This window comes from Exophiala spinifera (assembly GCF_000836115.1).
Source record: "Exophiala spinifera strain CBS 89968 unplaced genomic scaffold supercont1.4, whole genome shotgun sequence".
Taxonomy (NCBI): Eukaryota; Fungi; Ascomycota; class Eurotiomycetes; order Chaetothyriales; family Herpotrichiellaceae; genus Exophiala; species Exophiala spinifera.
The window spans coordinates 1977429-1993785 of record NW_015622516.1 but is presented as its reverse complement, the minus strand read 5'-3'; the positions used below and the strand labels follow the sequence as shown (position 1 = coordinate 1993785).

General features: G+C 52.5%; 6 protein-coding genes across 6 annotated transcripts; 2 read left to right on the top strand and 4 right to left on the bottom strand.

The window, feature by feature from the left end:
* Nucleotides 1-2028: 2028 nt before the first annotated feature.
* Nucleotides 2029-4304, top strand: PV08_05916 (tryptophan synthase; the record flags this gene model as incomplete). The annotated part of the gene is made up of 2 exons (XM_016380255.1): nucleotides 2029-2167; nucleotides 2224-4304. 2 exons carry the CDS (start codon nucleotides 2029-2031, stop codon nucleotides 4302-4304), a joined length of 2220 nt encoding a protein of 739 aa, XP_016236082.1.
* Nucleotides 4305-4484: 180 nt separating this feature from the next.
* Nucleotides 4485-5564, bottom strand: PV08_05915 (uncharacterized protein; the record flags this gene model as incomplete). The annotated part of the gene is made up of 1 exon (XM_016380254.1): nucleotides 4485-5564. One exon carries the CDS (start codon nucleotides 5562-5564, stop codon nucleotides 4485-4487), a length of 1080 nt encoding a protein of 359 aa, XP_016236081.1.
* Nucleotides 5565-6962: 1398 nt separating this feature from the next.
* PV08_05914 (uncharacterized protein) lies at nucleotides 6963-9518 on the bottom strand (the record flags this gene model as incomplete). Its single annotated transcript, XM_016380253.1, has 1 exon — nucleotides 6963-9518. The coding sequence occupies one exon, from the start codon at nucleotides 9516-9518 to the stop codon at nucleotides 6963-6965; it is 2556 nt and encodes an 851-aa protein (XP_016236080.1).
* A 1145-nt stretch (nucleotides 9519-10663) lies between these two features.
* Nucleotides 10664-11801, bottom strand: PV08_05913 (uncharacterized protein; the record flags this gene model as incomplete). The annotated part of the gene is made up of 3 exons (XM_016380252.1): nucleotides 10664-11171; nucleotides 11230-11529; nucleotides 11581-11801. 3 exons carry the CDS (start codon nucleotides 11799-11801, stop codon nucleotides 10664-10666), a joined length of 1029 nt encoding a protein of 342 aa, XP_016236079.1.
* Nucleotides 11802-12872: 1071 nt separating this feature from the next.
* Nucleotides 12873-13261, bottom strand: PV08_05912 (uncharacterized protein; the record flags this gene model as incomplete). Its single annotated transcript, XM_016380251.1, has 3 exons — nucleotides 12873-13016; nucleotides 13067-13136; nucleotides 13206-13261. The coding sequence occupies 3 exons, from the start codon at nucleotides 13259-13261 to the stop codon at nucleotides 12873-12875; spliced, it is 270 nt and encodes an 89-aa protein (XP_016236078.1).
* Nucleotides 13262-14045: 784 nt separating this feature from the next.
* On the top strand, nucleotides 14046-15605 carry PV08_05911 (uncharacterized protein; the record flags this gene model as incomplete). The annotated part of the gene is made up of 1 exon (XM_016380250.1): nucleotides 14046-15605. The coding sequence occupies one exon, from the start codon at nucleotides 14046-14048 to the stop codon at nucleotides 15603-15605; it is 1560 nt and encodes a 519-aa protein (XP_016236077.1).
* Nucleotides 15606-16357: the final 752 nt, after the last annotated feature.

Below are 16357 nucleotides of genomic sequence, written 5' to 3'. Positions count from 1 at the left end.
CAACCCGCCACCAACCTCCAAAGCTTAGCGTGGCTGATGATTCTTTAGGAAAAGACGAAGGGGCAAATAAAGGCTCCCAATCCCCAGCTGTGGGAGAGTATACTGTACCAAAAGTATACCGAGTAATACGTGAATATATATGACCTTCTTTCCCCACATCCCTTCATCAATTGAGAGAGCAAGGTGGTTTCCTAATTGTTATCACATTAACGCCGCCTCTCCAGGTCGACCAGTACTGGTCGTTTCGCAGCCCATACTCGTAGCTGTCGATCGAACGATTGGTGTCATGGCAGCGGGAGTTCAATCTGGAGATCTGCTTTCGCCCCGTCCTTCCCTTGGTGGTATTGAAACCGGAGTTTTCGAAGCAGGCGAGTCCGCTGCTTAGGTCAGACGTCTAGAAGGTCGATGCACTTCGCTTCACCGCGTACTTGGGGCTTCTCTTCCAGTGGCCCAGTCCGGATCCTTTTGTGGTTCACCTGAAAGACGGCATCCCGACGATGAGCAAAGAGCAGGCTTACATTTATCGGCCCACACATTTTGGAATTTTGCCTCAAGAGCGCGGTTTGTGGTGACGATTTTGCCGAGCAAGTGTCCAGAGTCATATGTTCCGTGAGTGACTGGAATGGAGGAACGCATCTCGAAGATGCCGCTCACCGCGCCGGCTTGTATCTAGAAGAAATGGACAATGTCGCAAGAGGCAAATCGGCTGGGCTCAAAGGCGAAGTGGAAGCAAACCATGAGCGCCTGCCTGGCCGCGGCTGGCCGTGAGGGTGTTCCAACTTGCGTCTTTGAATGTGAACCGTTTATCGGGCAAGGCTGTCTAAACGTTCTCTGAAGACGACTGCAAAAAAGGGGATTGAAGTAGCGTAGCAGCGTCAAAGACGGGACGCCGCTGATTCATAGATACCTAGGTATACTGTCCACGGCGAGAAGGGCGAGATAGATCTGACCTGTAGCTGAAATGGACGCATGAGGAAAACCAAGAGATAGGCAAGAATATGCAGATTGACTTGAAGAATGGACATTCATTAGTAAAGGGGTAGAAGAAGAAGAAGAAGAAGACGAAGAAGAAGAAGACGACGAAGAGGAGGGAGGGAGGGGGCCTGCAGCAATACCTCGCTCGGGGTCCTGTACCGTGTCTTCCCCTCCCAGCCAGAAAGATACTCTGTATATATGAGTCACTTAGATATCCTGCCACCGTCCATGGGTCTCAGGTTGGTTATCAACATCTGGATCTCAATTTCGGACTGGATTTGACTGATTGCGGGTAGTGTCTGGTGCATTAGCCGCCGGGGCTCATTTGATATGAGTATCTGAATCATCAGATTCAATAAAACAGTTGTTCAAACACAACATATTGGCGAAAATGAACCAAGCAGATACAGGGGGTACCATCTCGACCAAGGGATTTGGCTGGTAGAAATGTTAGGTGGTGAGGGTGCTACCTATGCACACCTAAGGTATGCGTCGAGGGCTCAGCGGGCGGCAAAGAGACGCCTAAACAAACGCCTGTAGCCGACGGCAGTGGGAGATACGAATACGAATACGAATACGACCAGCAGTACGAGTAAAGTGTTAATCCTCCATTCCGAAGATCCTTGGTGAGATTGCTCCTCTTGTGCAGAGTCATTCCTAAGCATTCCGAAGCACCCTTCTAGGGCGTGGGCCTCGTCTGAAATCTAACAATGCAAGGCACAGGCCTCTCTATTGCTCTTGTACTTCCGTAGATCTAGGCCAACCCAAATCATCACCGCCCACTCCCGCTTCCGCCAATTTTTGACGAGTGGCGCTAATCAACCATCAACCCGCATATCAATTTTGCACTAAAAGTCACTTACTACCAAAAGATACTCCGTACTCACACCTGTACCCCGTCCGCCTCGCTACAACCCAGAGAGCCAGGCTCCTTGCAGGCGGTAGATTGCAGCATTCGGTTTATGAGTCAGGTTTGTGCATAAATCTGGTCTCTTTCTCCTCCTCTCTACTTCCCATCACCATCCATCCTCGCTCTTCTCCCTGCTCGCAACCATGGCCGAAGGTATCAAGGCGACTTTTGCACAATGCAAGAAGGAGAACAGACCTGCCCTCGTGGGCTACTTCACCGCAGGCTATCCCACAAAGGAGGAATGTCCTGATATCATGTTGGGCCTCCAGGCCGGTGGTGTCGGTATGTTGGTCCAGCCCTTGACTACGAACGGCGACAAATCTGACCTGACTCCGCAGATGTCATCGAACTCGGCCTTCCCTTTACAGACCCCATTGCAGACGGTCCTACGATCCAGAAATCGAATACGGTCGCCCTCGCCAACGGTGTCACAGTCACTTCTTGCCTCGAGTTCGTACGGGAAGCTCGGAGACGCGGCCTCAAGATCCCAGTGCTCTTCATGGGCTACTACAACCCCCTCCTGCGGTACGGCGAGGATCGCATGCTGAAAGACTGCAAGGAAGCAGGGGTGAATGGATTCATCATGGTCGATTTACCTCCCGAGGAAGCTGTCCGGTTCAGAAATAACTGCAAAACCGTGGGGCTCTCATATGTGCCTCTGATCGCCCCGGCTACGTCAGAGAAGCGCATGCAGCTGCTCTGCAAGATTGCCGACTCCTTCATATACGTGGTCTCAAGAATGGGCGTCACTGGTGCCACGGGCACATTGAACACAAAACTTCCAGAGTTGCTGGAACGAGTACATCAATATTCCGGCGGTGTGCCCGCCGCCGTCGGGTTCGGTGTCAGCACCCGAGATCACTTTTTGAGTGTCGCAAAGATCGCCGAGGGTGTCGTCATCGGCAGTCAAATCGTGTTGGAGCTTGGAAAGGCCAAGGAAGGTGAACGTGCAAACGCTGTACGGGAATACTGTTCGCAGATCACCGGCCGAAAAGTGGGCGAATTCAACACGACGAATGGATTGACGAGGGAAGTTGGAATCGTGGAGACTATGGACGCTGCAAAGGAACCCAATGCAACCACGAACGGTTTGAATGGCCACCAAGTCCAAGTCGACAAGGTCATCACGGACGCAGATATACCTTCTGAACCGGGCCTAGCAGATCAGCTTGATGCTCTCAACTCAGCTACCAACGGAACGACGCCGAACCCGGATGCCATCCCTGCCCAGTTCGGTCAGTTCGGTGGCCAGTTCGTCCCAGAGTCGCTGATGGACTGCCTGGCCGAACTTGAGGACGGTTTCGAGAAGGCACGAAACGACCCTGAGTTCTGGAAAGAATTCCGATCATACTATCCGTACATGGGACGACCGTCGTCACTGCACCTGGCGAACCGGCTGACGGAAAAGGTGGGTGGTGCACAGATCTACTTGAAGCGAGAAGACCTGAATCACACCGGAAGCCACAAGATCAACAATGCTCTTGGCCAGATCTTGCTCGCGCGGAGATTGGGCAAGACCAGAATAATTGCAGAAACGGGTGCTGGTCAGCACGGTGTCGCCACCGCTACTGTCTGTGCGAAGTTCGGACTCGAATGCGTAGTCTACATGGGCGCCGAGGATGTGCGTCGACAAGCTCTCAATGTCTTCCGTATGAAGCTTCTCGGTGCAAAGGTGGTTGCCGTCGAAGCAGGATCCCGTACGCTGCGAGACGCGGTCAATGAAGCCCTACGCGCCTGGGTCGTTGATCTCGACTCGACTCATTACATTATCGGTTCGGCCATCGGCCCGCACCCGTTTCCCACGATCGTGCGAACTTTCCAGAGCGTCATTGGTCAAGAGACGAAAGAGCAGATGCAAGAACTCACGGGTAAATTGCCTGACGCCGTCATTGCCTGTGTCGGTGGTGGTTCGAATGCGGTGGGCATGTTCTACCCCTTCAGCAAAGACCCCTCTGTCAAGTTGATTGGTGTCGAGGCCGGTGGCGAGGGCGTTGAGACGGGCAAGCACTCGGCCACACTTTCCGGTGGATCGGTCGGTGTGTTGCACGGCGTGAGGACGTACGTGCTCCAGAACGAACATGGCCAGATTTCAGATACGCACTCGATCAGTGCCGGTCTGGATTATCCCGGTGTCGGGCCGGAATTGTCGAGTTGGAAAGAAGCCAGCCGGGCGAAATTCATCAACGCCACGGATCCGCAGGCCCTGATTGGTTTCCGCACGCTGAGTGAGACGGAAGGTATCATCCCTGCGTTGGAGTCCAGTCACGCTGTTTACGGGGCGATGGAGGTTGCCAAGACGATGAAGAAGGATGAAACGATTGTTATATGTCTTAGTGGACGTGGCGACAAGGACGTCCAAGAAGTTGCCGATGAGTTGCCCAGACTTGGACCTGGTATTGGTTGGGACTTGAGGTTTTAAAGGGTTGGCGCCCCTCGAGTCTACCGCCACCGCAATCACTGATCTTGGTTCATGCCCCTTCTTATTTACTTGATCCTAATTAAAGAGAGTAAAAAGTGGGAGAGGAAAAGAAAAAAGACAATGTTTTATAAATATCCTGGCATATGAGGGCGACGCTGTTACCTACATTGAACGAACCCCCTAGACACTCGTCTTCTTCTTCTTCTTCTTCTTGATAGTCATAACAACCACGGCCGACCCACCCTCGAGCCAATCCCTCCCTCTACCCTCGGGGACCTCGTCCAACAGCTCCCTGGTTTGCCTGAGCAACTTATCGACCAGGTCCTCGACCTCGCCCCTTTCGAGCTGCTCCTTGTGCGCCTCGCGCCAGCGCGTCACGGGGCTCGCCGTGCCCAGCGTGGCGGTCGCCCGCTCGAAGGTCGCGCGGCGACTCATCAGGAACTTGCCGTCGGGCCCGATCTCTCCGTTGTCGTTGAACACCTGTCTCTTGAACTCGTCCTTTGGAAACTCGTCGAGCAGCCTCAGCGGCCGCGCCTTATTGCTCTCCCCGCGGTTGTGGTCGGCGTCGGCGACGGCGGCGGCGGCATCGGGATACTCGCTCCACGGCAGGGGAAGACTCGCGTACAACTCGCGCGTGAGTCTGTTCCCTGGCATCTCGTGGGGCTTGAGGACGACGTGCTCAAAGTCCTGCCACAGCGCCTGGAGTTTCTTGGCGTTGGGCGTCGTGCGTTCGTCGAGAAAGTACCCCTTTGTGCACCACATGACGATGCTGCCTCCCGGCTTGAGGATCTTGGACGCCTCGATGTAGAAAGCCGGATAGTCAAACCAGTGAGCCGAAGTGCCTGCAGTGATCAGGTCGACCGTCTCACTACTACTACTACCACCACCACCACCACCAACAGAAGAATATCTTTTCAGAGCGTCAAGAGAGCTGATGGCGTCGGAGGCACACACTTCAAACGTCGTCGGTTCCCCTGACGCCGTGGGGCAGGGGATGGTGCGCGCCGTCGCGATCATGGATTCGCCCGGATCGGCGCCGATGGCGTGTTGAAAGTACGGCGCCAGAGACCTCGTCGCGGTGCCGGGGCCACATCCCAGATCGAGAAGGACGTCGAGTTGGCCTCCTGTAGACGTGTGGTTCTCGATGACCAGTGAGATCAGTTCGTCCGGGTACCCGGGACGGTTTTTGGCGTACGCTTGTGCCGAGGATGCCGTGTAATTGCGGAACGTTGGGTCTGCTTGATTGTTTTGTGGTGTCATTGTGATTGTTGTTGATGAGGACTACGACGGCGGCGAGCGAGCGAGCGAGGAAAGTGACTACGGGTATGGTCGCAAACGACTTGGACTGTGATCTCCGGGTTGGTTGGTTGCTTGCTTGCTTGCTTGGTATGCGTCGACAATGGTTGGTTTGTCTAGTTTGGACAGTGTGAAGGCTGAAAACCGTCGCGACCTCGATGAACTTATGCCACCGACACTCGCAATGCTATTTTCGTTTCTCTCTTCGGAGTATTGGTATTCAATCGGTACTTGTCGGGAGTCAAGTCTCGAGTTCTCGACTTCGGCAGAATCGGATTGTGTCCAGGGCCAGAAGAGAACCAAGAAAATGATATCTTGAAGTTCCAGGGAAGCCCTACACTAAACAAACCCCGGGTACGTACGTTATGTGTAGACGGACGGACGTATGTATACTCCTTCGCAAGGATACACCATTTACGGTAAGTCAGATATCGAGCTTGTCGCTCGTGGCCGATTGGTGCAGACAGAGTCAAAGGATATGTTGTTCATCCAATTTTCTCTTTTCTGTGGTCGAGGACACGTCCGTGTCCTTCCTCGTTTCATGTGAAATATGAGGTAGGGATATAAATAAGTATAGGTATGTATGATGGGTATGAGTGAGTCACGAAGGAACCACAGTGTCAGGCAGATATATCTTTCCCATCTGCAGTTAGGCGGCGGTTGCCTCGGTACTGTAGTATCGTGCGGATACAACCACTCAAGTCACAGTACTACCTACCTACCTACCTACAGTATCTCCTTCCGAGCAATACCATCGTCACCTCAGTTCCCTCTCGTTCCGCTTTACCCGGAGTACTGGCGGGGTACGGAGTTACGGGAATGGGACAACGTGTATTGCCATGACCTTTAAGCTTTCCAAGCTTTCCCTAAGCTTTACATACAATAACGAACGTACTGTACTATAATGGTTAGTAGATAAACCGATGCAGTACATTTCTATTCTGTACATACATGGGTCTCTTTACCGGTCCTTGAATGCGTGTTTGATATATTTTCCTTGCCTTTAAGACATGGCATAGTAAACTTAGTGCCACTGTGGATATAAACTACCTGAGTTAGAGATAACGAGATCGAGTTCTCCAAGGTTTGATGTACCAAAATCGTCTTTCAGACAGAGCATAAAGAATCTCCCCGAAAATTAGGGCGGTGCATCGCAGTTTGGCATTATGATATCTCTCTGAGGTAAACTTATGAAAAATGGTGGAAACGACTGATGAAGCAGAAAAACACGCTTGTACGCTGACAGACAACACACACACATACCGAAAGACTGCTTTCCTTTCCTGTTTGCCCAAGAAAACAAAAAAACGACCGTAGGTGCTTCTCATGCCAGCTGCGAAGCCAAAACAAAAAAAGCTCATTTCAAGAAATCCTTGACCCAAGCGAACTTTGTCTTCCACTACCCTTTGGTACTGGTAACAAGGACATCCTCTTCCCCTTGCCACTCATGGCTAATACACTGCTGGGTCTCGTAATGGTCCGTTTCGATAATGGACTTGAATTTGGTTCCGTAATCTGATCCTGATCCTCTTCTTCCACGTCATTGAACCTCTCATAATAATCCACGCTGGGAAGTGTAGGCTCACGGTTCTCAGCTTGACTCTCGGTTCTTGGATCATGGCTGATTGACCGTGAGGGTACGCCCGTAGATCGACCATAGCTCCGGTTGAGTGACGATGGTGGTCGGGCCGGTTGAACAGCACTCATCGTCGGTCGATGCTGGCTGTGCACGGCAAGCGACGACGGTGACCTTATCGTGCCCACAGCTGGTGCACTTGGGTTCCGTCCTCTGTGATAAGGCACAGGGTCCATGAGACCACTACTTCTGGCCGGCGATGGATCAGCGACTCGTTCCGCAAACGACTTGAATTGTTGGCTCTCCCTCCGTGCCATGGTGGGTAACGCAGAAGGCGATGCGGATGCCTCTCTGCTAAGCGGACTTCGGAGTGGAACAGCAGTGGTTGAGGAGATCGATCGAGGAGTATATCTCCGTGTCGTCAGCGGAGTTGTCGTGGTGGATGAACGATATGAAGGCGCCAACGTACTGTCGTCCGACTTGACAACAGCTGACCATCTCGGCTTGTTTGACGGTGGTGTCTGCCTCGATTGCGGGGCAGGACCAACGGGTGGGTTGTATACCCCTTGACGATAGACCGACGGTGGTCCCGGCATAGGCGATACTCCACGTTTGATGGTGCTGCTGCCGGTATGCGACAAAGGCGTTGTTGGCCGTCTTGTCTGAGGAAGTAATGAAGAGCGCCGGTTGGCCAGTGCATGCGGCGGCGGTCGGCTCGACGATGGAGTCCGTGATTTCGTATATCCATTCAACCCGTACTTTGGGGTGGAGGATTGGCTCGATTGCGGGGGGAGATCAATCGACGACGGCGGAGAACTTCCTGGAGTTCCTGCAAATGTTGTGCTCGACAAGGACCGATCGGCCGAAACAATACTAGAGATCGACTCCCGGAGCTTCGAGTTCTGTCGAGTATTGAATGGTTCCAGCAGGGTCTCGAGATCTTCCATTGTGTCTGTCAAATCCCTCATTCTTGAAGACAAATCCTTGTGGAGACGCAGAATCTCGCCGTTGACAGTCAGGCGGTCCTTAAGGCCTTTCTGTATAATGGCAAGCACTCTGTTGATGGCCGGTCCGTAGTGCATCTTCTTGGCCTCAAAACTCTCAATCCTCTTTGCCAGAGCAGCAGGGTTGATGGCCTGGTAATTCTCGTGGATGGCTTCCTGCACCTTCAGGATGCTCCGTTCGACAGACTCACACATTTTCTGTGCTTGTCGACCAGCATTACGGAACACAATCACCCAGCGATCCTCGCTCAATTCTCGACGGAGATTGTCGGCCTCTTTAGACAACTCAATCCAATTTCTTTCCAATCGATCACGTTTATCGTCAAGCTCGCGGCAGGCATTTGGGAAGATCTTTTCGGCCCGAGTCTGGAACATCGACATGCGCATGGGAAGAAAGTCTAGAGACGCCCTGAGCGGTTGCATCCTCGCAAAAAGGGCCAGTAGATTCGAGTCGTCTTGAGGATTCTCAATGATCGGAGAGCCTAATGGAGAGGACTCGAAAGGTGGGAGGCTGAAGCGGGAGTTCGGCGTGCTTTTCTTCTGGGTTGGCTCGTCGATGAAACTCTCCAGCTCGTTCAGATCGATGTTCTGGCTGGGGCCTGCTTGGGTCTGAGTGGTGTACGCGGCGTGCCGTTTCTCTTCCATCTCGAACACCAGCTGGCTGAGGCTGTCCATTTCTGCGCCAACATCCCCCAGCACTTTTGCCCATAACTCTTCCCACTCCATGGCGAGTTCGACCTGCCCATGGATCTTCTTCAGTTGTTTCCGCACGTTGCCCCATCCCTCCAGCGTCACCTCCATCTGCTCCACGACCCCTTGGAGCTCCTCGGTCTTCGCATCGGCGATATCGGGTCGCGTCTGTAACTCTTCAATAGAAATGACATAGACGTTGATGAGATCTTCAAAGGTGTTGACGATTTTGTCCGTCTCGTCCAACCCCAGTCTTCCTGCCGCTGCAGCCCACTCCACGTCTTCCTCCGCGTCAAGATTGTCCAACACCTTCAGGGCCTTCTTAATCCAGGACTGGATTTGTTCGGCAGCGCCAGTGAGTGCCTTGACGGCTTTGCGAGCTGTCGGAAGTGTTGTTACCGTCGCGGCCAGGGATTCGGCTTGAGGTAGATTGATCGCCGTCAGACTCGCCAGTTGACTGCTAAAGGAGGCCCTCGAGAAGGAAAAGACGGAGTTGCTTCGAGATAGACTGTCCGGGATGACAAAGGAGCCGGCATCACTGTTGGGGCCGGAAGAGGCGGACGACGAATGGTGAGAGGGAGGTACATCGTTGGTAGGAGTCGGCACGAGTAATTGATGAAGGTCCAGGTCGCTCTGGGTTTCGACCATCGACGGACGGCGCAGAGGGGAGGTCATGCCCGACAGAATGTGTTGGATCTAATTCTGCTCAGTCGACTGAAGTTTCTGGCCAGGTGACCCGCAACGGGCACAGCAGCGTGGCCGGTGTTATTGTTCATAAGCGAGCATTCACTGAATCAACAGCAGAGGGAGAGTCCGATCGTGATGACGGCGGAGTCGGGGGGGTTTGGTAGGAGGCGGTATGTGATGGTTGAAGGCAGCAATACTGAGGAATACTGGACGGACAGTTGTATCGGGATGTGGTGCGCAGGCGCAGGCGAGCGAGGGTATGGAGCGAGTAACTAGACGAAACAAGAGTCGAGATGGCAGTGAGTGTTTTAGAGGATCAGCTGGGGGTGGATTGGTCGTCGTGTAGTCGAGGTCGTAGTCGCAGTGTTGGTGGGTGTTTGGTAAGATTGCCAGCCTCAAGCGCAGCGACCGACGCGCCTCGGGCCCTTTTCCTTTAGGCTTTGATTGATGGAGCTCGCAGCGCTCACTGGCTCACCAGGCCTCGCTGGACACCCTGGACATCCTGGCTTCACTCTTGGACGGCCACTAACATCCCAGTTTCAGCCTCCTTAGCCCGTCGGTTCATGCACCTTGACATCAAAGCTGCCTGGGGCAGAACGCGGTTCCTGGTGAGCTCAACGCAATTCGGCATAACAAACAAGTCACGTATTTTGACACCCAAGGCCGAAACGCTGCCTGCTACTCACCCGCTATGCGTACAGTACATACCGATTCGGCGACATGATCATGGCTGGTGCTCGTGGCACCAAACAAGCAAAATGTTGGGGATCGGAGAATGCTATCCTTTTGCCATTCGAATCGATTACGGACACTTCTATCTAGAAGCAAACAATGTCCACCATCAGAGGCTGGTAAACTCTGTGTGTCCTCTCTGCAGGTCGCCATTTCGCAGCGCGCGGCTGCTTTCAAAAACCGCGTCACCCACTGCTGGTTTATGTACCGCCGTCTTTCCCATTGCCACAATGCGAAACCAGCATTGTCGAGCGCCTTGAAAAGAAATGGATCATGTTGTTACATTATAATTGCGCCCTCTCGTGATCAAAGTGCAAAACGACTCGATCCGTAGCAGGAACGTCTGGGACTCATCATGAGAAGGTCAAGCTCGTTCAGATAACCTCCTCTCGTTCCCAGCCTTTGGATTTGAGATGCTCGATGCCTTTGCCAGGATGTGGCTTTGTGGGATCCTTGTATTCGGATACAAACGGGTTGGGATCTTCGGCTTGGAGGTTACCCAGGGTGTGATGGATTTCTCGGTGCTTGGCCTCGTCGGCTCGAATGTAATAGAGGAGGGCCTTCATATCCCTCTTCCCCTCTGGCATGTTCCAATACTTGACGGCAATCTCTGGCGCTTCGAGCTTCTCCCAGCCAGGTAATTTGCCGCTTTCCAGGTCCTCAATGGCATACGAGTAGGTCTTTGTAGCCTCCTCCTCTAGATAGCCGACGAAGCGGTGGCATGTCTTGGGCGAGAGAAGATAGGCAAGGAAGAATCCGTTGCTGAACACTCCCTGGGCTCCGAGAATCATGAGCTTCATGAAGCGGCCAGGCTCGGCCATCTTCAGGAAAGTGAGCAAATGCATACGCTCATTGTATGCATCTTCAAGCATCGTCTCGATCCTGTCAGTTCTGTCAGTCTAGCGTTTGGCAACATGTGGACATGACGGGTGCTTCGTACCATCCATTGTCTCTCTTCATTCTTCTGAGACTTCGGAAGTGTCTGAGCATCCCGGCCATCATCCCAGGCACTCCGGCGACGGTCTCGAGAAAGATGAATCGAATCAACCACTTCCTTTCATTCATGATGTAGGGCTTCGTTGGATCGTGACGGTACCCGGTGGCCACATCTGTGCACCATCGGAAAAAGCGCACCATGTTGTACGCTATTGAGTCAGAAATGGTCCTTGGCTCTCGATGATCAACCTGGACGGCCTTCAATTGTTCGTCGGTAGCGGTTGGATGTGGCCATGATGCAGGACTACGCGACATTAGCCAGGCACTATTACCAGAGGGGCGGACAAGCACATACGTTTGTTTGATGTTTGGGAGATCCTTTGGAGGAGGGAAGAAATCTAGTTGGGCTTTGTGTGAGACCGAGAAGTTTCGTCGCGATGATGAGTTGAATGGATGTAGGGCGACATAGGCAGTTCTCAGCCCGGCCGTTGTGGCCGTTGAGCAGAGACCCGTGCTGGTGGCCCTTGAAAGCGTGGCGGTCAGTGTGGGGTTGAACAAGGCTCTTGAGGAGGCCATGATCGCGGATCACTGATCACTGGTCAGTCAAGGAGTACTGGGGATTGAGTGTAGAGTGCGTTGGGTGGTAGTGGTTAGCAGAAACATCTGGTATCAGGCATTGCAAGGCACGGGGCACATTAATATATCGCCTCGAGCAAGGGCCCAGAGGTACACAAAGCGTCCAGCGCTGCGACATTTTTGACCCAGGAACAGAAGGCTTCTTCGGGGTCTGATCAGCTTTGGTCGAATAGAGATGGTGCCATATGTCAGTGGAACAGATTACAGAGCGCCGAACGGAAACTAGACTGCATTGATGCCACAGTGGAGGATGAAGCGCCGTTCTAAAGGGTCCTTTTGGTTCCCAATATTGCTTTATTCACCGACGGCGATGCCATTCTCCATCCTCAGCCACTCTTCTGCCGTCCTACCGCTACTCGTATTGTTCCTCGGGCACTTGGCGACTTGTTTGTTTGGGTCCGATCCCTGTCAGATACCACGATCTCAAAGGGCACTGCATGCTGACTCACCGTACTTGCAACGTTCAATAAAACACTCTAGCCCCCCAACGCACGTCGCGTACTCAGCAGAGACGCAGCAACTACTGTACAGGGGCTACTCTTCCACGGAGAAGCTCGATCTCGCCTCCCAATCCACCCCCTCCAAGCGACGAGGGTAATCTGGAACTTCGGCGACTGCTTTCTCACCTCGTCCTCGGAAAAGACCGGGTGGAGGAAGGCTGAGCGAGGCTGATGAGTTCGCAAGGCTGCAAAAGAAAACTGGCCCGTCCATCGTGACCCAAGCAAGTCGGAAGGATCCGGGAACTCGAGGCTGAATGACCTCGACGCGGCACGGAGTACATTGTCATTCTTTCAGTTTTGCGGAATCTATGACTATATTCGACACCGTTGTGGTGGTTTCATCTTCGTTATTTCCCTCATATCAATTTCATAGTGCTGACCATTGATGCAAAAATGGATGCCAATCGGCCAAAAGTCGACATCATCGACGGGGCCATGGATATCAGACTGGAGCACACCAGAAATCAACGCAGCCGGTGTAAGCCATATGAGAGGTACTACGAGAGGCACATCATGCATCGAAAGAGCTTTCGCCGCTCTTGGGCTCGATCTCCTTGATCTCGACTTTGACAACATGGGCAGACCGCGGTCCGTCGTTGAGGTCGGCCTTCAACTTTTTCAGAGCATCTTCCGATCCTTGTGCTTCTCCAGTCACCTGCACCGTGTCAGCCATATTCCCCCAAACAGTGGTTCTGTGTGACATACTCTACCGTCGGAAGTATTCTTCACGTAGCCAGTCAATCCATAACTGGTAGCTTTTCGCCGTGTAAAGTCACTAATATCGAGGTCAATGTATCATGGTCTCAACGGGTGCAGATACTGTCCCCAAAGAGAGATGGCTTACCGGAATCCGACTCCCTGAACAGTGCCTGATACCCTGAATGAAATCCGTTTTGACATTTTGAGCATCAACGACGTGTGTGTGGTTGTGTGATGTTTGCTACATATTCGCATTTATCTGGCTTCATGATACATCCAAGGGAATATAATATGTACTGGCCAACTATGACGCCACAGCCCCGAGTTTTCGATTTGTATTGCTCATCGTAATATTACTCGTATACGGTATCGTATTCCGTCCTCAATACAGCCACGCGGGTCGTATTTGTATCGGTGCCGAGTTCGGAAATCGTCAACAATCATCGCATGCCAGCGCAGTCGGTGGCACCTGTACACAGCAGTCAAGGGGTCCGTCCGAGACTGATGCTTACATCTGTCTATGGATATCGCGTTGCTGATGATGCGCACAGCAAGTCGTCTTTGTTCCGGCTCCGAGGTTTGAAGATTCGCTTGCAGAGGAGATAAGTTGTAACTTGTGACTGCCGCGACCCCTGGATCCCTCACAATCTGGCCAATGGCACCAGAGTCCAATTTCATCTCGCCTCCATCTTCCCATCTGCCTCGATCAACTTGTCCTGTCTGTGCTTCGAGACACTTTCAGCCTCTGGCGCTCGTTACCTCGTTAGCAGTGTTGGCCGTTATTTTATCCATGCAGCTAGCTTGTCAGCTTCTTCGTCTCCCACCACATGCTTCTTCAAAACACCACTCATAGATACATCGACCTCCAGTGTGTCGATGCCATTCACAACCGTCCCTCCCTATATTTACGTGACCCTACGCTTTTCCTCTTCCTCCTGGGCTTCACAGCATGAGCACCAACCTTGAATGTCCCTCCTCAGCCGACATGGCTTCTCCATCGCCGACCCTTTCCCCTTCTCTCCTCCCTACGCCAGACACAGCCAGTTTGCGATCTTGTTCGGGCATTTCCTCCATCTCCAGCCTGTCATCATCCTCTGGGGCTTCTAGCGTATCCAAGGCCAGTGCTTCTCGAAGACGCGGATACGTCAGACCACAAGGGGCGCAGTTTGCCGAGTCGGCCAAAAACCGAGAAAGTGTCATGAGCCTCGGGAGCATTGCCCATCTACAATACTACTTTGCACGGACGGGTTTATTGGATGGGAAAGGTGGGCAATTGGCCAAGAAGAAACAAAATGGAGAGTACGATATTCCCAAGTCGTCTTTGGATTCAGGTCAGACCGTCATCGAGTCACCGATTGACGACGAAGGGCAAGCTCTGTGGGAGGCCGCTCAGGAGGAGGGTGCGGATGTCATGCTTCCTCCTACGGTTTCCACCTATAGCCATCGACCGAACAATGTTGCTCCTCCGCCGGATCAAAAAACCATGAAGAGAGAACTGGTCGAGGCACTAGAGAATGCATTACAAGCGGTTGAATCCTGTGAACGTACGGCAAATGAGAGTCCCGAAGAGCAGACGCAGGGGTTCCACGAGATACAGGGCCTCCACGTGCTTGACACCACAACTCAGGCCATCCGCGCCGCCCGAGTATACTACACACTCCATCCTAACCCGCAACGGCTCAACTCGATCCGATCGGACCAAGAATTGCGGAGAGATCTGCATGCTGTCCTTGATGTCTTGAAAAAATGTGCTTCGCGTAACTTTTCTGGCGGATTCAGAGAGGATGAGCGGTTGGCGATACTCGTCTGGGTCAGCGACGTGGGGATGATGATTGACAGGGAAGCAAAATTGGAAGAGGCTGACAAGAAAGAAAGAAAGGACTGGCACTGGATGGACGACTCCAAATGGATCAACCGGGATCGAGAACGGGACATTAACTTCCTTGATTTTCTCTTGAATGGACAATGTCAGAATCCCGCAGAAGGAAACCTCGACAACGATCCCAACTACTTTCGGAATCTCGCCGATGGGAGACATCTCGTTCAAATTCACAACGCGGCGGTGAAGCGATCCAAGAAGCACTTTGACTACATCAAGAGTTTCCATGAAGACATCGGAAAGCCATATCGACGAGCCGACAACCTCCGATATTGGATGAAGGCGGCCGAGTTGAGATGGGAACTGCGACTCAAGTTGGACGTCATGGCAGTAGCTAACCAGGTCGACACTGATGCTACTTGGACAGCCTTTGAAGAGGTCGTCCGACAATGGTGCAGTGGCGTGCGTGCCGAATTGACCAAAGATTGGAACGGAGAAGAGGAACGCAAACTCCACGCACGTGCACGAAGCCTTGCAATGGCAAGTCCCCTGTCGAGTCCAGCAAGACGCAACTCTCCAGCACCTCCTCTTCCCAGTCCGTCCAGGAGGATCATGATAGCCAGTCCTCTCGGAAGCCCATCGAAGAGGGCGAAGGCCATAACACCACCCGACAGTCCTAGTCCTAGCCTGACACCAGTCTTGGTATCTTGTGAGGAGGAGTCGTGAAGGCACGAGAATAGCTCACGGCTCGTTGTGGGCAAGACACTGTTTTGACGGGCGATTCAACCATATTTAACGATACCCACGCAGCATGTTATTTACATAGGTAACTTATCAAGCACTAATATTGAGATTGAGAGTTGTCGCCGAGAAATACCTAGAGGAGGAGGTGGCAGTTGATTCAGGTCGAAGTACCGAGTATAATATTCTCAAGTCTACCTGTTTATGTTTGATCGATTTGACTTTGGTCAAGTTTTCTTCCCCTTCAGAACAAGGTATGGATGCAGTGTATAGAGCCATACTCACTAGGTACTGCTCGAGTATAGAAATTTATGACATTGCTTTTACATCCAAGTACACTGAGTGACCAGTGCCCACCGTAGGATTTGGAGACGGTGGTGGTGGAGGAGAAGAAGAAATAGTCTGGCATTCTCCAACCTCCACTACGAGGACGTTCTGAACCAATGATACAAATCCCTGTTCCGTCGGAAGGGAATTGAACGAAGATCAGGATGAGTCTGGCTGTAGTAGTTATGTACCTATGGTAAAGTCTTGAAGTGGTTCAGAATCTCCTCCACGGACCCCGGATACTCTGTGTCTCTCCCCCGCACTCAACGACTCCGTGTCTCTGACTACGAGAGTATGATCATTCATGTGTCCGTGTATCCGTATATTGTTCCTTGTCCATTTCATACCGATGGAACATGAACCGTGATGCCACGAGACACTTACCTTGTGCAGTATTAACCGCCGTCGCC